The 21,193-nt window shown below is 42.1% G+C and overlaps 1 protein-coding gene across 7 annotated transcripts in view; it reads right to left on the reverse strand.

The window, feature by feature from the left end:
- The window catches only part of SCARA3 (scavenger receptor class A member 3), a 62,046-nt gene that overhangs the window by 28,891 nt on the left and 11,962 nt on the right, over positions 1-21,193 (reverse strand). For 4 of the 7 annotated variants that reach the window (XM_072633839.1, XM_072633838.1, XM_072633837.1 and 1 more), the window contains 3 exons: positions 7,204-7,302; positions 5,670-5,789; positions 3,105-3,203 (listed from right to left, as the gene is read on the reverse strand). In XM_072633839.1, the coding sequence (XP_072489940.1) occupies positions 3,105-3,203; positions 5,670-5,789; positions 7,204-7,302 (318 nt within the window). Of the gene's footprint in view, positions 1-3,104; positions 3,204-5,669; positions 5,790-7,203; positions 7,303-9,593; positions 9,736-21,193 lie in introns of those variants that run through there. The other 3 variants (XM_072633842.1, XM_072633841.1, XM_072633836.1) reach the window with 2 other exon arrangements.

Genomic DNA, 21,193 nt, shown 5'->3' on the forward strand with positions numbered 1-21,193 from the left:
ATTCTATCCATTTCTGAGTTTCTAAACTTTTTTTATGTCATCTGTTGGCCTATGAGCATTGTCTGCAGTTTCTATAAAACTTCCCCTAAATTTCCATTTAAATTTCTTATGCTGACCTGCAATATAGTGAAACTGTGATGGGGAAAATCATGATGTGGAAGAGATAATTGTGTACCAGAAAGATGTACTTATGTGAGGAAATCTAGGAACCAGAGAGAGGAGGCATGATGAAGACAACAGAAAATCACCAGAGAGAGACACAGAAACAGTATTCCTCCAGAATATGACTCATAGACCTCTTGTACAGAAAAGAGAAACAGATTCATCTTCTGGGAAACAGATCAAAAGCAAGGCACAGAGGCGTGATATGCCAGCGATGAGGAGGATTTTAGTTTTCCAGACATCTACTAGAGATATCTGTCAAAAGCAGAGCAACTCCTTGTCTTGTTTCAGTGATGATTTTGTCTTTCAAAAGGAACCTGCAAGAGGAAATTCTATTCTGAATCTGATTCTCACCAATAAGGAAGAACTTGATGTGGAGGAGAAATGTTGGCAACCCTGGGGGGAAGTAACTGCTTTGTCATAGAATGATAGAGAAGGGAGTTGTGAAAAACAGTTATTCTTAGATCTTGGGAGAGCAGATTTCAAAGGGTACAAGGAAGGGATGAAAAGGAAGAATTCCATGAACTTAAAATTCCATGGGGTAATGTTAGCCCAGAAAAGACAGGAAGCTCTCAAGAATGAAATTCTAACTTGAAGAGAAATAATTCTGAGGAAATGGAGGAACTGTTAAAGAAACAATGGAAATTGACAGGTAACTGATCAACCAAGTTAGTTTTTTACAATGATGCATTGAGATGGAAGTAAAGTCAGGAAATAGAATAAGTTTTTGTAAGAGCAGTGTTTGGGGAGCTTAAGCTCAAATATTCTAAGATTATCAAAAAGGTTTTTTTTTTGGTAACCTCCTGAGGGAAAAAAGAGTGGGAATGATATTGTGCATGCTTAGTTTTCAAATAGGATCAATGACATCACTGAGTGGTGTCTTGATTGGTACATGAATTGAATTTAAGTGAGGTAGAGTTGCACAAAATTGTCAGCTTCTCTGTTTCTTCCAGAGTCATCTAAGTTCAGTGTCAAGACAAGTCAGCATGACTATCAATGCTGAGGATGCAGCCGATGATACAAACACAAGCAAGCAGAACAGCCGGAATGGACATTCTAGTGGAAGAAGAGGGATACAAGGAATGTGTATGGGTGGGTGGGCAGGAGGGCAGGAGCCATATAGTAGCTAGGTCTGGAGGTATCCAGGAAGTAAAGTAAAGACCTGGGACTAGGAAAGATAAGGTGAAAGCCCCTCGAGAGCCCAAGATGCTTCCAAGGATAGAGTCTGCAGTGTACTGGAGCAAGCTTTGCCAGTTCTTAAATTTTCAGTAGGCATTTATACCTCAGAAATAGGAAATCACTGCAAATCAGACCTTGATGTATTGTTTTGTTGATTGTCTAGACTCTTGAGAGCATGTTAATACTGAAGATTTAACTTAAAATTGTGTATGCATGCTTCCCCATCCCTCATTTTGGGAGCCTGGAAAATGTTAATCATTTATAAACAAACCCCTGGACAGAGACAAAGTTTCTGGAGTGGAGGAGGTGAGGACTAAGGCAGGAGTGGAAGAAGCAGGTTTAGAATGAAAAGGATGATGCTGACCTTCAGTGCAGAGGAAACCTGCTCAACTCTTAACATACCCATTTTCTCTGCCAGAAAGAATGATGGTCTGCATATGGTATACATTCATACATGCTCCTGGGTTCCACCTCCTGCCCGTGGAACAGGACAGACTTGTTAGGAGTCATCTACCTCCACCTCCAACTTCAACCTGGTTTCACCTGACTCCGCTTCAGGGATGTATTTGTTCATAGGTAGCTGCCTCCCTCTCTGGAAGGCAGCAGCAATCAGAGAATAAGGAAACCCTAGAGCTGAAAGGGATTTAGGAGATCTCAGTATCTTGCAGCATTAGTTACCTGTTATTTCCTACCCTTATTTTAAAGGCAGTGTTGTGTAATGGATAGAGTGCTATTTTTGGAGTCAGGATAATCTGAATCCTTTCTCAGATACTTAGGGGAAAAAAGGATTTAGAACTAGAAGAAATTTTAGAGGTAATTTAGTCGAAACATCCCATTTCTTAGATGGGAAAACTGAAGCCCAGGGAGCTGATGTGACTTGCTCGAGACCAAACAGATAATAAGTAGTGGAGTTGAGATTCGAACCCAGCTTCTTTAGTTTCAAATCCAGCCCTCTTTACACTGTCTTCTGGGTGGCCTTAGGTCCTCTCCAGGTACAACAACAATGACCACAACAATGCAGTACAGCCTTAAGTCTAGAGAGTCTGGGTTTGAGTCTCACCACTGATACATACTGACAATGTTACCTCTCAATGTTCCAGGCAACTCTTAGATTATAAATTGTAACAGGGCTGGTCCATATAGCAGCTACCTCATAGGGATTGTTGTATGGATGGCTTCAGTGAAACATCATGCGTATGCAAAATACTTTGCAAAGGCAGCTAGATGGCTCAACTGGATAGAGCTCTAGGCTTGGAGTCAGGAAGAACTGGGTTCATGTTTGGCCTCAGACACTTACTAGTTTTGTGACCCTGGGCGAGTCACTTAACTTCTGTTTGTCTAGGAGGCAGCTAGATGGCTCAATGAATACAGTGCTGGGTCTGGGGTCAAAAGACTAGAGTTCAAGTCCAGCCTACACACTTACTAACTGTGTGATCTTGAGCAAGTCAATTAAAACCTCGACTTGCCTCAGTTCACTAGAGAGGGAAATAGTAAGCCACTCTAGCATCTTTGATGAACACCCCATGGACAGAATTGATACGCATTCACGGGGTGTGGAACAGTCTGACACAACTGAACAAGGAACGTTGTAAACCTTAAAGCCCTTTGTAATATCAGCTATTATTATATTGCCCAGAATGACTGATGTGAAACTGTTTAGTCTCCCAGTAGCTATGTGATAATAACTATGTGACTTGGGGGCACAAAACTTGTTCTCTCCTGGATCACAGAGCAGCCGTGAGGAGGGCTGTAGACACACTCACCTAGCTCCTGGAGGTTTTCCTGCACAGAGATGATCTTCTTCTCGTAGTTTGACTGGGTGATGGTAATGTCTTCTGAGAGAGAGTCAACCTTCTTAAACACTGTGGAAGAAACACAGATGAGAACGTGAGAGGCAAGGGCTTAGAGGAATTTGAATAAACAAAACACAACAATTTAGGGGAAGATGTAGCAGGAAGAAATTGGATTAGGAGCTCTCCAACAACCCTGCTGGCTCTGAAATGATATGGTGGAGGAGCTTAAGAGATGTCTGTTGCTTGATTGGTCACACAGTTAACTAGATGCTAATGAGTAAATAAGTATATTATAGAATAAAAGGTTGAGATTGGGAAGGGACATTTAGCAATCATCCAGTATAAAAGATCTGTTATCTTACAGTTGAGGGAATTGGAGTAACTTGTTTTGAATTACAAAGGTAGTGAGTGGTATGGTAGATAGGGCACTGGACCTGGAGTCTGGTCCCACATTGGACAATTACTAGCTTTGCAACTGGGCAAGTTATTTAACTTCTCTGGGGCTCAGTTCTTCATCTGGAAAATGAGGAGTTTGGACTCAGTGGTCCTCCAAGGTCCTTTAGATCCTATGGTAAGTGGGAGAGTGGGGTCTGACTCCCATGTCTCCCTTCTATCTTGCTGACTCTCTTTTCACCTCTAAATCCTATAACCTTATAATCAGGGAATGATGGAAAGGGGCCTCCTTGTTGCCCAGGGATACTGGGCATTCTGAAGATTCCTGTGGTGCGTAAGAGAACCTTCTATGGGCCCAGTGGACTGTTAATTAACACCTGTCTACTGAGCATCAGCCTGGACCTGGGACTAACCGTTGCTATTCAAAGCCAGAATGTCAGGGAAGGAAGTAAAATCTAGAAGGGAAGAAGCTAACTATTTGAATTTCAGTGGCGATCTGGGGTTGACTTTCACCAGTGAATGTTTTTTAAAGGCAATTTAAGATAACAGATCCAGACCTAGAAAGAACTTCTGAAGTCGTTTTAGTCCAGGGTTGTCCAACTCAAATAGAAATGGATCCCTGCAGGTCCCATGTTGACTTAGAAAACCACATATCGACATCATTTATGGTGTACTGAATTTTTTTTTTATTTTGTTAAACGTTCTCCATCACAGTTTAATCTGGCTCAGGTTGTAATCAATGTGAAAATCAAACACAGTGTGAAAATGAAAAGGGGTAGGGTAGGGAACTGACCTGTATTTTCATTGGTGTAGGGAGAACTCAAACATAGGAGGACATTCCTGCTGCAGATGCAGGTCAGCACCTTCCCAGCAACAGGAAAATGTAGAGTTGTCTGAGGCTCTAAGAGGTTAAGTAACTTGACCAGAGTCATGCAGTAAGTAGGGATCAGAGGCCTAGGAAAGCAGCTCTCTCTGTTTCCTACACCAAGCATAGGCCATACATAGGTAAAAAGCTTTGAAAACTTAAATGTCTGCTATTTCAGGGGAGTGTCAACCCCCCTAGAACTAGCTATTTTTAGTGTGAGTGCTACAAATCAGGGCATGATTTATCAATATTTAGATTAAGAAAGTGGTGAAAAAAACATCATGTTCATGAAACTTAAAAGTGCAGTTGTTAAATATTTACCGTCATACTCTGGCTATTTTTCTGAGGCAATTGGGGTTAAGTGACTTGCCCAGGGTCATACAATGAGTATCCAAGACCAGATTTAAACTCAGATTCTCCTGACTCCAGGACTCCAGGGCCCATACTCTATGCAAGGTGCTACCTAGATGCACTGCCCCCACCCTCCAGCTAGTACTAAACAATATTTATAACATGGCCAAAATCTGGATGAATTGCATGAAAAACTTTCCTTCTGCTTACTACCTTATGTGGCCTCTGTGGTTAGGAAGGGAGCCCCAGGACCCTATGCTTACATGTTAAGTAGTGGATTGATTCCATGTGCAGGCTGTATTCTTGTCTTAATTTCCTCAGAGAGTCCAGCTGAATTTGTCTCTAGTCTAGTCAGCTCCCCCAGCCAGCTCCTAGAGAGTTAGGTCATAAGGGACTAGTCTAACACCCCCATTTGACCCTAGAGTGAGGCCCCAAAGTTACTTGCCCAAGTTATTGGCAGGGATGGAATGAGAACCCAGGTCTCCTGACTCTGAGTCCAGAGTTCTTTGCTCTGTGTCATGTGACATGGTGACCTTTGGGTGTGTGGGTAGATTTTAAGGGATCTGTGAACTTGGATGGGAAAAATACATCTTTATTTCCATATAGTTGGCTTCCTTTGTAATCTTATTTTATGCATTTAAAGACATTCTTCAGAGAAAGGGCCCAGAGGCTTCACCAGACTGCCAAATGGGTCCATGACACAAAAAAAGGTTGGGAACCTCTGATTTATGTCCAAAAAGACACAGATTCTCCAGGCTAGAAATTGGCAGGGATTGGAAACATGGACCAGACGGCACTGAGAAGCTCATAGTGGTGAAGTGAACATAGCAGGAAGTTATCAAGGTTCTTTGCTCACTCCTTCCTCAGTAATTTTGGCATGAGGGGGACATGGGATGCCTGTTGGGGGGAGGGTGGTCTCCACTCACCCAGTGAAGCCAGCACTGCCACAGCCACTAGCAGGAGGGCCAAGAAGAGGTACAGAATTCTCACGGATGTGTGCAGGGACAGGTTCTTCTGACAGCGGCTACAGGTGGGCCCTGCAGGGCCTGTGTGGAAAGAAGGGTAGGACTTATTCAAACTCTAGGACTCCTACTGGATATAGAGGTCTCCCTCCTTGAACTTGGCCATGATCTCCCTCAGTTGGTAGTTGTACCACGAGTGAGAGGAAAGCAGTTTTCTGCTCCCTTCTCCAGGCTTTTCATCTGTTTTCTCCTAGTTCTAGAGGCCTTTGAAATGAATGGGACTAATCTTATTGTCACCTCCTCTGTTTTTGTCTCTTTCTCCCTTTATTTGGGTGTTTCTGTCTATCATCTTTGAGTGTGAGGTATATTTGAAGAGAAACCCACTACGTATACTATGTCTAGAGAGTGGTGTCGTACTCAAATAGAAGCAGAGCCAGTAATCTGTGTATCAGGATCCCCATGGGCCTCATAATCTATGTTTTATTGTATTTTTATTTATTTTGCTAATTGTTTCCCAATTACGTTTTAACCTGGTTCAGGCTGTTTGCTGTTTCTGGTCTAGACTAACGAGATTCCAAGAAGGTTGCTGCTTGACAGAGGCAGGACCCACTCAGTAAATACTTGGTTAATTATTTTTAATTGAATCCTGCAGCTACAGTGACAAAGCTCAGATCTTTCCAGATCGGTCCAAACCTCTGGCAGTTTCTCTAGACTCACCTGTTTCTAAGACAGTTGAGGGACCAAGTGGAGCTTAGAACTTTGCAATAGGGGGATTGAAGGGAGAAATGCAAGAGAGGCTAGTTATGATCAGACTCAGTGGTGGTGGGGGGTGGTGGACAGAGAGGAGTGCCTAACATGGAGCTAGCAGAATTCAGCAATATAACTTTGCCCCAGGCTCCAGGGTATTTAGGCAGGACCTCAAAATCTGTCTCTTGGTCATCTCAATCTCCAAATAACAGACCTGTTAAAATAGAAATTTTACCCCATAGGAATTTCTTTACCAGATTAGATGGCTATTCACTGAGGCCCTGAAGGGTCTGTCATTTTGATGGGGATGGGATGAATCAGAAATATCCAAATAGGGTCCCTTGGGTGGGAATGTGTGCATGGTTCTTAATGCCCAGTGGGCAGCATGAGGCTGTGGCAGAGGAAGGAGAGGAGTATTGAGAGGGAGGAAAGAGGAAAGGAGAAGGGCATTGAGAGGGAGGAAAGAGGAAAGGAGAGGGGCATTGAGAGGAAGGAAAGAGGGGGCACTGAAAAAGAGGAAGTAGGCAAATTATAGACTTTGGTCTATTTCCAAACTGCTTTATCTATCCTGTCTGGCTGGGACAATTGGTTTTCTATTCATCACTTCAGTGGGAAGTGAGACTGGCCAGCAAATAACCTCAGCCTCAACTAGAGACTCAGCCAGACTGTCCTCCTGCTGCCTTCCTCTTATGAAAGTGTGAGGGCCCAGTCACATGGCTGCCCTGCCCACCAGACTGGGGAGGCCCCTTACCATTCTGGGTGCATGGGAATGCTGGCATTTCCTCCTCTTCTCCAACAGGTTCCTCTTCTGCTACACATAAGGCTTCTCCGTCGCCTCCAGTGGACCTCACTGAGAAGGAGTTGGTGCCTGTCAGGACCCCGTACCACCCTTGCAACTGCTTCCTCCAACCCTTGACCCTGGTGCCTAAGGATGCTCACTTTTTTCTGAACAGAACAGTCTACCCAGGGTCAGCCTGTCAATGGCCTTCCTAAAATATGGTGCCCAGGACTGAACATGATTTTCCCTCTGGATGTGTTCAGACTAGGGCAGAATACAGAAGGACCAGCACCTTAGTGGGCACTCTGCTTCCAAGAACGGATTTTAGCTTGGTGGTGGCCTCTGTAGTTGTCATATGTAAGTTGGGGTAATGTATGTGTTGGGGGAAAGGAAGAACAAAATCTGTAGTAATGATAATAATAGCTAGCATTTATATAGTACCTATCACATACCAAGCACTATAAATACTACCTCATTTAACCCTCACAACAACCCTGGGAGGTAGGTGCTATTGTTATCCCCATTTTACAGATGAGGAAGCTCAAGGCAAAAAGAGGTTAAATGACTTGCTTGGGGTCATACAGCTAATAAGTGACTCAGGCTGATTTTGAACTCAGATCTTCATGGCTCCAGGCCCAGCACTACATCCACTGTGTTCCCTAGTTGCCTCAAGCTACCTTGTACCCAGGATTTTAACAGATGAAGAAATTGAGGTGAAATAACTTGCCCAAATTTTACACACCTAATAAATTCGTGAGACACTATTAGAACAAAGGATTCCCTCTCCCTTCGGGCCAGCACTTAATCTACTTTGTCATACCTCTTCTCTGAAAAGATTAGGCAAGTGTGGTACATTGGAAGGACTGGCCAGTGACACCTTTAGAATTTGGGATGATGACATCCATGTGGAGGATTAGCTAGTCTGCTTCTGGAAATGTCCTCCTCAGTGCATGTATAAGTGTCCTCTATTACTGGTGGTGACAAAACAAGGAAATCTCTTGTCTTCTGAGCTGAACTGAATTTGCATTTAAAAGACTAGAAAAATCGAACTCTCCTCCCATTGTTCAGTATTTTCAGACTCTTTGGTGAACCCATTTGGGGTTTTCTTGGCAAAGATACTGGAGTGCTTTGTCATTTCCTTCTCCTGGTCATTTACAAATGAGGAAACTGAGGCAAGCAGGGTTAAGTGACTTGCCCAGGGTCACATATCTAGTAATTGTCTGAGGCCAGATTTGAACTCAGGAAGATGAGTTTTCCTGACTCCAAACCCAGTACTCTATCCACTGTGCCACCTAGCTGCCCAAAGAACGCTTAGATGACAGTGGTGGGATTCAAATCCATGCCCCAGAAGAGACCTCAGCCTTAATCCAGTGCTTCAAATCTCTCTTTCAAGCTACTACAGGTACTTTTACTGTCCCCTTTTACTGATGAAGAGAACGATTCTCATAGAGGTGAGAGACTTGCCCAGGGTCACACAGCAAGTGTCCAAGGTCAGATTCAAAACTCAGTCCTTCCTGGCTCTAAGTGCAGGGCTTAATAGGTGTCAGGTTCTCTGATACAGAAGTGGTGGCAGCCCTATCCTGAAGGATCTTGTAAGCCATTGGATCCAAAAAGGGACTGACTTCTAAGGGGGGACGAAGAGAAGGTAAATGATGGAAAGAAGGCTAAGCTGCTCAACTCTTATTTTGATTGCATTTTCTCTGTCAAGGAGGATGACCTTTACACTAGAAAGATCAAAAAATGATGGCTAATAAGGAAGTGTGTGTGTGTGTGTGTGTGTGTGTGTGTGTGTGTGTGTGTGTGTTATATACTCTGAGAGACCACCACCAGTACTTTACATAATCACAAAATTGCAGAATCTCAGAGCTGGAAAGGAGCTCAGAAGATCTCTGGTCCAATGGTGAGGAAGTTTTCATGCATCAATTCCAAATCAACCCATCTTCACATTTCACTCCATGTTTCCATCTTCTGCAAGAAGCCTTTCCCAATATCCTATGCCTTCCTTCTGAGACTCTCTCTAATTTATCCTGTGCATATTGTATTTATCCTTAGTTATCTGCATGTCACTTCTCCTATTACACAGTGAGCACCTTCACATCAGGGATAGGTCCCCCCATCCCCTTTTTGGGCCTTTCTTTGTATCCCTAGCATTTAGCACGGTGCCTGGCACATAGCAGGCACTTAAATGCTTGTTGCCTTGACTTTCTATGCATGGTGGGGGAAGAGCGAGGGAAACAAAGGGATGGATGGATGGACTAAGGCTAATCTTTTTAAACTCATCCAGATAAATTAGTCCTTTCAGCCCTCTGTCCTCACACACCTCTCCCTTCCCTTCCCTCATCTTCCCATGACTGTCTACCTACCTCTTCTTGGTGTAGTAGGGTCAGTAGCCCAGTGGTCCATAGTTAGCCTTCTTGGTTCTCCTCTGAACTTCTTACAGAGGATAATACCCCAGTGGAGGCAGCCCTGAATGTGCTGGGGTCTTTGCTCCAGGATCTGCTCAGACCCACTCTCCCAGATGGCTGTCCATTGCCCCCACCTCTCACACCCAGGTTCAGCCTCTGCCTCTGAGTCAGCAGCCTTATATGGGCTCACCGGGTCCACAAGGGCTGTTTCCTCCTACCTCTCAGGGCCCGTTACTCTTATTTGCTGAAGCGGGGCCCTGCCTGTGATTTCCTGTCCGTGTTTCTAATTTCTTTCCCCCTCCTTGGTGTTGTTCCTCTGCCCTCCCTGGTGACGAGGGTTCCACCCAGTTCTGGCTTCTCAGCCAGTTTCATCACTTCAGTGTTTATACCCCTTCCCTGATGTTCTAGGAAGGTTGAAATCAAATGAGACCAAAGTTGATCCTCTTTCGAAGGCACTCTGTTTCCTTGTTCCTTAGCTTCTCTGGCCAATTTGTTAAAAGCTGGAGCCAAATTAGTTACAGAGGGAAAACAGACAAGACCCTACTCTGGTGAGTGGCAGGTACCCACCACCTTTGTCTTAGCCCTCCCCAGGCTAAGAATGTTCACAAGTGGTTGTACTTAACCCTCCCTCTCCCTTTCCCTTAACTACCCATTTCCCAGCTCTATAACTCATAGATTCCCTAAAGACATCTCTTCCCAGTCTTCCTTCTTCCTGCCTTCCTGTTCCTCACACCCACACGTCGTATTCAGAGGCTCTAGAGAGCATCCATTTACCTAGGTATAGATCTTGGGGCCAATTCTCCAAGTGGTCCTTCCTTAGTGGGAACATAATCTTAAACATCTGCCCAGTGCTTTTCAAAAGCCAAGAGCTTTAGGATGCATTAGCTAGTTCAGCTCTCAGAGCCCTGGCATCATGGTGCTCGTCCGCAGAATGGATGGAGACACAAACAAAACCCAGAAAGCCTGGGAAACATTCGGGGAAGGACATATAGCAAGAATCTGCAGTAGGGAGAATTGTAGGGATCTCAGAAGTGCCTGAGGATAATGGGCTATAACTTCTCATTTATATCAGTAAGAGTATTAGCAATGTAGAAAGGAGAAGAATGCCCAACACCCCACTCCCATAATCTCAGGTGCAACCAGATTTAAGCTTGGGAGCAAGGAAAGAGAGCAGTTGTTTACAATGCATGGTGATTTGAAGAGAGGTCTAATGAAGTTGGTAGAGTGACATCTTTGTATCTCCTAAGGACCTTAGAGCTTGCAGAATTTGTAATCAAAAGACATAGAAGCTAATACCCATTCTACTACTTATGGCCTTAGCTTCTTAAGGCCTAAATTTCTTCATTTGTAAAATGAGGGGAAAAGAGTATGTAGGATTTGAGGATTTTTGAGATCCTTTCCTTAGGTGACAAAGGTCACTACCTACTCCAGCAAGTCTTGAAACACCAAATTCATGAACCCCTGAAAGGCCACTCTGCTACTTGGTACTTTTGTGATCCTGGACTACTTAACCTCCCTGGACCTCAGTTTCCTTCTCTGTAAAATGAAGAGATTAGACTAGATAGCCTCTAAAGTCCTTTCCAGTTCTAGACCTATGACCCCATGATCCCCCACGCTGGCCAGGGTTATACCTGATGCCACTCATGTGCCCTCCTCATTGTACACTGTACTCATCCTTCATGCAGAGGGCAAATTCCTATCCCAAAGACACAACTCTTAGCAGCCCCAGAAGCCTCAAAAGCTTCCATGGTCTTTAGATTTATTAAGTACAGACTGCTCTGTTTAGCATTTACCTTCACAATCTGGTTCTAGTCTAACTTTTCAGACTGATTTACACATTTTTCTGGTTCACATACTCTATACTTCAGATGAACTGCCCTATATATGGTTCACTAGAGAGAACATTCTATGTTCAAGGCTCTCCTTCCTCTTCTTTCTCATCTCCTCCTTATGGAGACCCCTGTACCCTGCTCAGGGACCATCTCTTTCAAGAAACCTTTTCTGGTTCCTCTATTAGTGTCTCCATAATTTTTTTGCATATATACATATTTACACACACACATGCATATGTATATATACAAGGTCTGATAGGTGGCACAGAGGAGAGAACACTGGACTTGTAATCAGGAAGACTCATCTTCCTGAGTTAAATCCAGCCTCAGATAATTACTACTTATGAGACCCTGGGTAAGTCCCTTAACCCTGTTTACCTCAGTTTCCTCATCTGTAAAATGAGCTGGAGAAGGAAATGTCAAACCACTCTACTATCTTAGCCAAGAAAACTCCAAATGGGGTCATAAAGAGTTGGATATAACTGAAAAACAACAAAAATGTACAAGTGTGTGTGTGTGTGTGTGTGTGTGTGTGTATGTGTATACACACACATACAAAATAGACATACAACTATATATGTACATGTATCATACATGTATATACATACACATATATGTATATATATGTGTGTCTACATGTATGTATATATATATCTCCCATGTGTTATTACCTGGGAATATGTTGTATGACACTAGTAGAATATAACCTTCTTGAGGGCAGGGATTATCTCACTTTTATATTCGCCTTCCCAGCACCTAGCACAGGGCCTCAGATATTGTAGATGCTTAATGCATGCTTGTTGATTGACTGATTTTAGGTAAGTCATGTTATTTCTGTGGGCCTCCATTCCCTCATCTATAGATGAAGGGGTTATAAAGCAAAACTTATCCCTCAAAACCCCAAACTAACAAAATCCAAGTCAGGATACTTAAAAGTGGGATGTGCTGCCTCAGGAGCCTCCTTTTCACTGAATATCTTCAAATAGAGACTGACTGCCCACTTGTCAGGTATAGTGCAGAAGGACCTTCTTCAGATGTGGGTTGGACTAGATGGCTGCTATTATCTCTTTCAGCCCTCACAGTCCATGATTTTGTGGGTTAGTGACCTTTAAATTACCTTCCAGCTTTGATTTATGATTTTATGACTGCCCAAAGTCTCCCCTGTGGGTTTTCAGTTACTACCGTATCTTACAAGAATTCATGCTCGGGTGGTCATGGGAAGTGGGAGTGCTTATGGGAGAAGGAGATTGTGCCAGTCCCCTAGAGCTCAAAAAATATTAATGGATATGCAAGTCTTTTGAGAAATATGAGCTGTACAAGCTATAACTCAATAGTCTGGTGGACCTATGATCTCATTGACTCTGACACCCCCTTTGAAGGGGCAGATCACAAATGTGACCTTTGTCCATGCCCTCCCATTAGACCAGGTGAAGTCTGCCCATCATGCTAGAAACCTTCCTCTTACTCTATTTGCAAAGACAACAAAGAACATTGAGACTATATATCCATCCCTCACCCTTGCCTTGGGTCCAGGTCATATTTTTTAATTCTGTCATTTTGTAATGACCTTTTTTACTTTACTAATACTTTGTATTTCCTGGTTTGCAAGATGTTGTCACCTGTTGAAATCCATCACACACCCCTCCATTGTGTCTTGAGCAATTCTCAGAATAATGGTGATTTTTGGCTCTGATCTTCGGTATGTAATCCAGAAAGCAAAGGACACAAGCCATAAGGACCAGTTATGCAAAGGACCCTTTTTTCTCCTCTCCTTGCCCCCCCCAAAAGAATTACTCTCCTGCAGGAATGACTTGTGTGGTCTTTCCTTTGAGTTCCTTTGGCTTTTGGACTAAAGGACCACCAAGATCTGTCAAATATATGTGTGTGTGTGTGTGTGTGTGTGTGTATACACATTATATATAATATATATATACACACACACATATATATACATATATATACATCAGCTCTCCAAATCTGTGATTTTATGAATACACTGCACTTTCATTTGAATAAGTTAAAGCAAGCTGGATTGTACACAAGACAACTCTTAAAATGAACATCCCTAATGTACTTGGTGGGAGTGTATGAATATTTGTTTGGTGGGAAGGTTTAAATTATTTCAAAACAGGAGATACCCATTAAAAACAGAACTTAAAAAAATCGATATCCTTGAATATATTTGTTGGAGGGATGTGCATATGTATGGGATAAGTGGGTGGCAGGGAGGTGGGGTTAGAGCAAACTGAAAGGAAAGTCAGTATTTTTAAATAATTTCTTAACATCTTTCACTAAGGTCCTCCTCTGATGCCTCAGTGTGACCTAGAAGTGCACATAGGGCCATAAGAAACTTAAAGACTTTGGAAGTAAAGTATAGGCTCAGGTAGGTCCTAGCAAGTTGCAAAGGCTTCTGCTTTCTCCTTATGATGGAGAACAGACTGGTGGTCTTAGAATTAGGCCAATTAAATTCATAGAGGTTTGTTACATTAGGTGCATGATGATTTTGGGGGTGACAGGTAGCGGGAGTAGAGGGAGACAGAAACTCTTGAAGGCTGTCTAAGAAATCATAGAGAGCCTAGGCAGCTAGGTGGTATGGTGGATAAAGCTCCAGGCCTGGAGATAGGAAGACCTGAGTTCAAATCCAGACTCTGACACTTACTAGGTATATGACCCTGAATAAGTCACTTAACCTTTGCCTCAGTTTCTTCATTTATAAAATGGGGATAATAATAGTGTCTACCTCCAAGGTTGTTATGAGGATTAAATGAGATAATAATTGTAAAATGTCTGGCATATAGTAAGTGCTATACAAATGTTAGCTATTATTATTATCATCTAGACTGGTAGAATATGTGCCCCACACTTAAACACTGATGGAATAAGAGATGGCACTTCTATAGTCTGACATTTCTATGGAATAATAATGGATGACATTTTCCTCTTTATATACATTATCTCATTTGATTCGCAAAAGAACTCTAGGAGTTATTATCCTCATTTGAGAGAGGAAGAAATTGAGGATTAGAAAAGTTAAGTGACATGCCCAGGGTCACCCAGCTAGTGAATGTCTGAATCCAGATTTCCTGACTCTAAGTCCAGCACTGTGTCCATGATGCCACTCTCTCTCATCATGGGCTGTAGAATTACTGAATCACTGTTAATGATTCTATATTATCTCCTCTAAAAATTCTTGGCTTTAGAGGAGAACTCAATCAAGATGGGTCCATTTTGGATCCAACTCAAGATGCCATAGTTCCTACAGTTCTAAAAGGTCATCCTTCGTAAAGATCTCATCAGGTACTATTGATCTTTCTTCTGGAATGCCTGTCTCCTCTATCCTTTATATCCTCACAGTGACCATTGTATTCACACCCCCTTCCCGACATCCTGGCATCACTGCAGCTCAATTCAATAATTAATAATCAATAATTAAGTTCCTACTTTATGCCAGGCCCTGTTCTTGGCACTAGAGGTAAAGAGACAAAAGTAAAACAGTCCTTGCTCTTAAGGAGCTTGTATTCTCCTAGTTGGGGGATGGGGAGCAAAATACACATATTTAAGTCAAGACAAAATATATGCGATGAAAATATGGACTGACCTCGGTGACTTCCTTTAAGGCCCAGCTAAAATTTCACCTTCTGCAGGCAGCCTTCCCCAACCCCTCTTCATTCTAGTGCCTCTCCTGTGTTAATTATTTCCTTTTTCTCTCTATATCCTTTGAATATATTTCCTTGCATATTGTCTCCTCTCATGAGATTGTAAACTTCTTGAAGGCAGGGATTGTCTGCTGTCTCTTCTTGTATCCCTAGCACTTGGGACAGCGTCTGGCATATGGTAGGCACTTAATAACTCTTCATTGATTGATTAGGAATAAGATGAAAAGTTGTAGCATGGGGTCAGGGTTCAGGAAAGGTCTCATGCAGGAAGGAGCATTAAGCTGGGTTTTTCAGGGAACTAGAGATGCTACACAGTGCAAGTAAGGCAGAGCAATCCAGGAACGGGGGACTGTCAGCCCAAGGACTCACTGACAGAAGATGGACTGTTGGGAATAGCAAATTGACCATTTGAGGAGGAATATAGAAGGTGTGAGGGGGACTAATGTTTAATCAGCTTGGAAAAACAGTTTGGAGTCAGATTGTGAAAGGCTTTATATGTCAAATGGAGCAATTTGTATTTTATCTTAGAGGAGAGCCTCTTAACTGGTTTCTCTAAATATAGTTTCTTCATCTCCATATGAGTATTTTGTAGCTGTTCTGTTGCTACTAGATAGGGATATATCTAAATGTTTTGGACATTAGTAATGGACCCTCAAAATAGATGGTAGGCATGTCAAAAAGGAAAGTAACTTTTTGGAGTTGGGATAATTCTAGCTGGAGCTGGGACACCCTGAAATGTCCTCAGACGTCCCAGCTACCAGATGAATGTTCCCTTAACTCAGCTTGTGTCATGTCACTTCTGGGCTAAAAAACTACGCTGTGGCTTTTTTTGTCTACCATATTGAATATCTCCTCCACTGGAGTCCTCCTCTGATGCCTCTGCATGGTACAAGGGTGACTTTGAGGTCTTGGAGTTTATGCCAGAAAATCACAAATTCTGGCAGACTCAGCAATGGATTGTTTTTTCTGTTGTCTGAGAATCAGCTTTGCTAAATTTGAAGAAACTCGTCCACAGAGGGTTGCCTACTGTGAACAGACTTTTTGGCCACAGAAACTCAGGATGGTCATCAACTAAGGAGTGCGTGCGTGTGTGTGTGTGTGTGTGTGTGTGTGTGTGTGTGTGTGTGTGTGTAGGGGGCTATGTTCTATTTTTAAGGAGAGACTGTCAATCTGGAGAAAAGTATGTATCTTGTGATGTATGAAATCTGAATCCCTCTGCTTGATTTTAAGCTCTCCATAATCTGCCCCTATCTTATCTGTCCAGTTGTTATTTCCCATTACTCCCCAATATACATCCTCTGATCTTGTCTAGTGTCATGTTTTTCAATTAAACTAAACGTCCAGGAATCCCAAAGTATGATTCTTCTCCCCTGATGGCTACATCCCAGGTGTACCTCTATCTTGATCCACCTTTGCCTCAATGACAAAAATTCTAAGGTACTTCTGCTTCATAGCCTCAGTTTAGTTTAGTCTAGGACAGGTTTGTTTTGTTTTGTTTTTTTAAGGCAGTCTGCATTAAGTTGCTTGCCCAGAGTCAAATAGCTAGTAAGTATCTGAGGCTGAATTTGAACTCAGGTCCCCTTCTGACTGCAGGGCCAGTGCTCTATCCATTGAACTACATAACTACTCCTAGGACAAGAGTTCTTAACTTTTTTGTGTCTTATGGATTCCTTTAGCAGTCTGATAAAACCTATGGACTGAGAATAATGCTTTTAATTAATTGAAGGAAATACTGATGTTCAATTAGAGTTTAGTGAAAATAAAGACGTAACTTTTCTATTCCACCCAAAGCCTTCCTCTGAATGCCCTAGGTTAAGAATGCCTTGTCTGGGGACTCTTGGAAGGCAGACCACAGGAGCCAAGGAGAATAAAGGAACTGACGTGGTAGAACAGAATGAGAAGGAAAAGGAAGAATCAGAACTGTAGCATAGTGGATAGAGACCTGGAGCTGGAGTCAAGAAGATCTGGGTTTGAACTCCACCTTCAACACTTACTGAATGAGTAACCCTTAACAAGTCACTGCTCTAGGGTCTCAGTTTCCTCATCTGTAAAATGAGGGGAGTTGGATTTGTTGATATCTAAGTCCCTCCCAGCTCTAAGTCTATGAACCTATGATTCTATGATCTTAGGTAGTAGAAGCTTTGTGGACCAGTGACAAATTCCTATGAAATAGTTGGAAAATACTGGCCTCCTGAGTTGCTTTATAAGCTTCATTCCCCCTCTGTGTCTGTACAAATGGTGCTGTACTAACCTAGAATGCCATCCCTCCCTTCTTTCCTTCCTCCTATTCCTATTATTTCCTCTCTTTCATTTCTTCACTTTTTCTATGTATAATCAGTTAACTAATCAATCACCTACTATTAATCATCCACTCTGCACCAGGTACTACTAAGCAATGGAATATAAAGCAGGAGTAAAACAAATCCCTGCCCTCAAGGAGCTCAGTTCTAATGAAGGGAAGACAGTATCCATATATCATTACCAACAAGATAAACCCAGACTAAGTTATCCCTTCCCTATCGAGGGTATTAGGACTGGGTACCTCCTCAATCTGGAAAATCTACATAAAATTTTTTGGCCCTCCCTTTATATCAGAGAAGAAGTCTGAATTACTATGGTATTGAAAGATAAAATATGCTGACATCATACAATCAATCCTATGCATATTTTTAATGCATTTCTGAGTTTTTAAACTTTTTGTCTGTTGTCTTCTGGCTTTCACATCTCATCTGTGTCTTCCACAAAACTCCCCCAAATTCCCATTTCATTTCTTACGTTGACCTGAGATATATCAAAACCAAGATGGGGAAAGTTGCAATGTGGAAGGGGTAACTGTAGATGGAAGGCACCTGTAGAGAGAATGGCATTGACAGCTGGGGAGCCCAGGAAAGTCCTCCTGGGGGAGGTGGTATTCGAACTGAGGGAGGCAGTCTTTTCTCCCCTAATGGATGAAAGTTCCATGAGGGCAGGAATTTTTTTTTGCTCCTTCTTCTTTGTGCCCCTCATGTACCCAACCACCTTGGTTATATCATTGTACCTTTGCTGAGTATCAGAATAAATAATTTTCTCCCAGGGCTGAACTCCAGGCATATGTAGGTAATATTGGAAGGAGGGGGCAGCAGCTGTGTCACTTGTCACTTGTCCTACCAGCTATGAGATTCCTGGCTAATGCTCCAGAACCAGAAGTGGTAAGGAAACCCTCCTCCTAAGAAGGAAGTTGGGGGTTACTATGTAGAACTGTTCAACATAAAAGTGATCTATTAACCCTACATTTAGTTCTGGTCTCCACACCAGACCACTAGCTCATCTCTCCTACCTCATTCTGCCTCTTCCTAGAAGTCACTTCCATTTAAAAAAAAAAACCTACTTATGAACAAGATGAGATGGCACCATTCTGTTGGACTAATGGTGCATGTTTGTCCTTTGTTGCAAAGAAGACCATGGCATCAGAGAAATGATGACATGACTTGCACTTGACTTTGCTTTGAGTGAGGGAGGGCTGTACAGGTCACCAGCCTCACTTCTCCTCCAGAGCCATCTGAATCCAGTGACCAGATATTCATCAGGATGACTGGAGATGACCCAGGATGAGGCAATTGGGGTTAAGGGACTTGCCCAAGGTCACCCAGCTAGTGAGTGTCAAGTGTCTGAGGTGAGATTTGAACTCAGGTCCTCCTGACTCCTGCACTGGTGCTCTATCTACTTCACCACCCAGCTGCTCCTGGACTAATGGAATAAATAGCTAAAGACTCCTTAACCCAAGAAAATGCACATGGGTCAGGGTCAAGGAAAAGTTTTCAAGAACGAAATAAAATGCATATTTTATTTATTCTTTTGTTAAGTCCCTCAGAAAGATTTATTAAGAGTATTTGTTTTATGGAAAAATCACTGTATGACTCCATTTAAAGACGTTTTTTCAAATATATTTTTAAATGTTCAGAAAAAAAGGCCTGATCCCTTAAAAACTGGGAGCAAGTTTGAAGACAAGGATAAGTTCACAAGAACAGTTAGTGGATAGTCTTCACTATTTGATATAAATTGGGGGTTTTAAGAACAAGAAACTGAGCAGGACCACTCAGGTGGAGGAAAATGCCCTCCAGACTAGAAATGGAAAATCCTTAATTTTCACATAGACCACAAAAAGTTAGGCGGCACACTGAATAGAGAGCTCTGGAATTAGGACTTGAGTTCAAATCCAGCCTTACACACTTAGTAGCTGTGTGACTCTGGGCAAGTCACTTTGCCTGTTCCTTATCTATTTGCCTCAGTTCCTCACCTGTAAAATGATCTGGAGAAGAAAATGGCAAACCATCCAGTATCTTTGCCAAGAAAACCTCAGAATGAGGTCACAGAGAATTGGATCTGACTGAAATGACTCAACAACAACAACAAAGTCATAGTGTGGTGCACTGTCTCTGCTACTTACTAGCTGTGAGAGCTTAGGGTTAAATCATTTCATCTCAATTTTCTCTTTGGAAAAATAAAGGGGATGGGATCTGAATTCTAATTCTACTCTCATTTAACATTCTCTTCTTTTGACATGCAAATTAAAGAAAGTTAGTAAATAGAGGAACTATTAGTATTTTCCCCTTGAAAATTTAGATAGTGTGAGTCCAGAGCATCACCTAGTAGTGTGAAAAAGTTACAGATTGAAAAATCCATTTGTAAGAATTTTTATAACTGTACTGCTGTGATAAGCCCTAAAATGCCAACGTGACAGCCAAATTTGGAACTTATCATCTCCTTTAGAAGGCTTCTAACTCTACAAAAAAGTTCAAAGTGTTTTGTCTTACTTATCTCAGAGACAGGACTATAGCTAGATTAGACACTGATGGATAACATTTGAAGATTAGTGTGAAAGCTACCAGATAATTCCTATGTTTCTATTTCTTTAAATCTTGCTCTGAATTATGTATATGTTTATTTTTAGTGATTAAAGATGAATTGTTACAGTTTATTTTACTTGAGTTTTTTTTATAGAAAAATATAATTGGCTGGAAAAATATACTATATTCCTTCTCCTTTCCAACATTCATGCCCTATAGGAAGATTAGTTTTGAATTGCAGCAAACTACATCTTAGGTTACCCAATTACAGAGATAGTCTCTGAAGGGTTAGTCCTAAAGACTCAAATCTAGGAAATTATATTAACTGTTACAGATTTTAAAGGACACTTTTGGAAAATCTGGTTGTCTAGTGGCTGAGATCTATAGTCCCAGTGACATATTATCCAATTGAAATGATAATGTAGGAGCAGAAACAAGGGTGGGTATTTCTTAATATCACAGATTCAGAACTGAAAAGGGCCAGCCAGTCCAATACCCTTCATTTTACAGGTGAGGAAACTGGGGGAAGGTGATTTGCCTAAGGTCACACAAATCTAGGGCTCTTTTTGATATGCTATGCTTGTTTGTTTCTAGCTCAGAAGAGCAAGACAGAGAATTTCAGTGCTTGTTGGTGTTTCTCTCTGCATCTTCTAAACATTCGTAATGAGATTGATTTAAGCTCCCCAAAGGCAGGAAATAGCTTGAAGCTATTAACCAAGCCGTCTCCTGCTAGCTCAGCCCTAGACAGAATCATAGATTTGGAGCTAAAAGATACCTGGTCATCAAATCTAGCCCTTCATTTTACATGAGACACTCAGGACCAAAGAGGCTGAATGCTTTGTTCAGTCTCCGGGCTAATAAGTGTTTGAGACAGGGTTCAAACCCAGGTTTTCCTGATTCCAGCTCCATCCTTAAACCCTTGGTGACCAAAGGCTGAGGTCTTAGATCATTCTCTGGTCTCTCTTGGGCCATTGGTTTCCATAAGGGGCAACAAAAGGCAGAGTCAAGGAATTATAACTGAAATTTCTTGTAGCTTCAAGGAACATATTTGGATGGTGATCTTTTGTCAAGTTAACAGTGTGGGTTTTCTAAATAGCTGTTTGTCTAAAAAAGAAATAAAAAGCTCTGAGTCTATTGGTAGTCAACACTGTAATTTCAGTTGGGAGATAGCTATAGTTAAAGTTAGAAAACGCTGCAATTAAGATTGCAAAATGATTTTCATTAGTCCCAGCCTGCCAGGCCCA

Source organism: Notamacropus eugenii, chromosome 1 (assembly GCF_028372415.1).
Source record: "Notamacropus eugenii isolate mMacEug1 chromosome 1, mMacEug1.pri_v2, whole genome shotgun sequence".
Taxonomy (NCBI): domain Eukaryota; kingdom Metazoa; phylum Chordata; class Mammalia; order Diprotodontia; family Macropodidae; genus Notamacropus; species Notamacropus eugenii.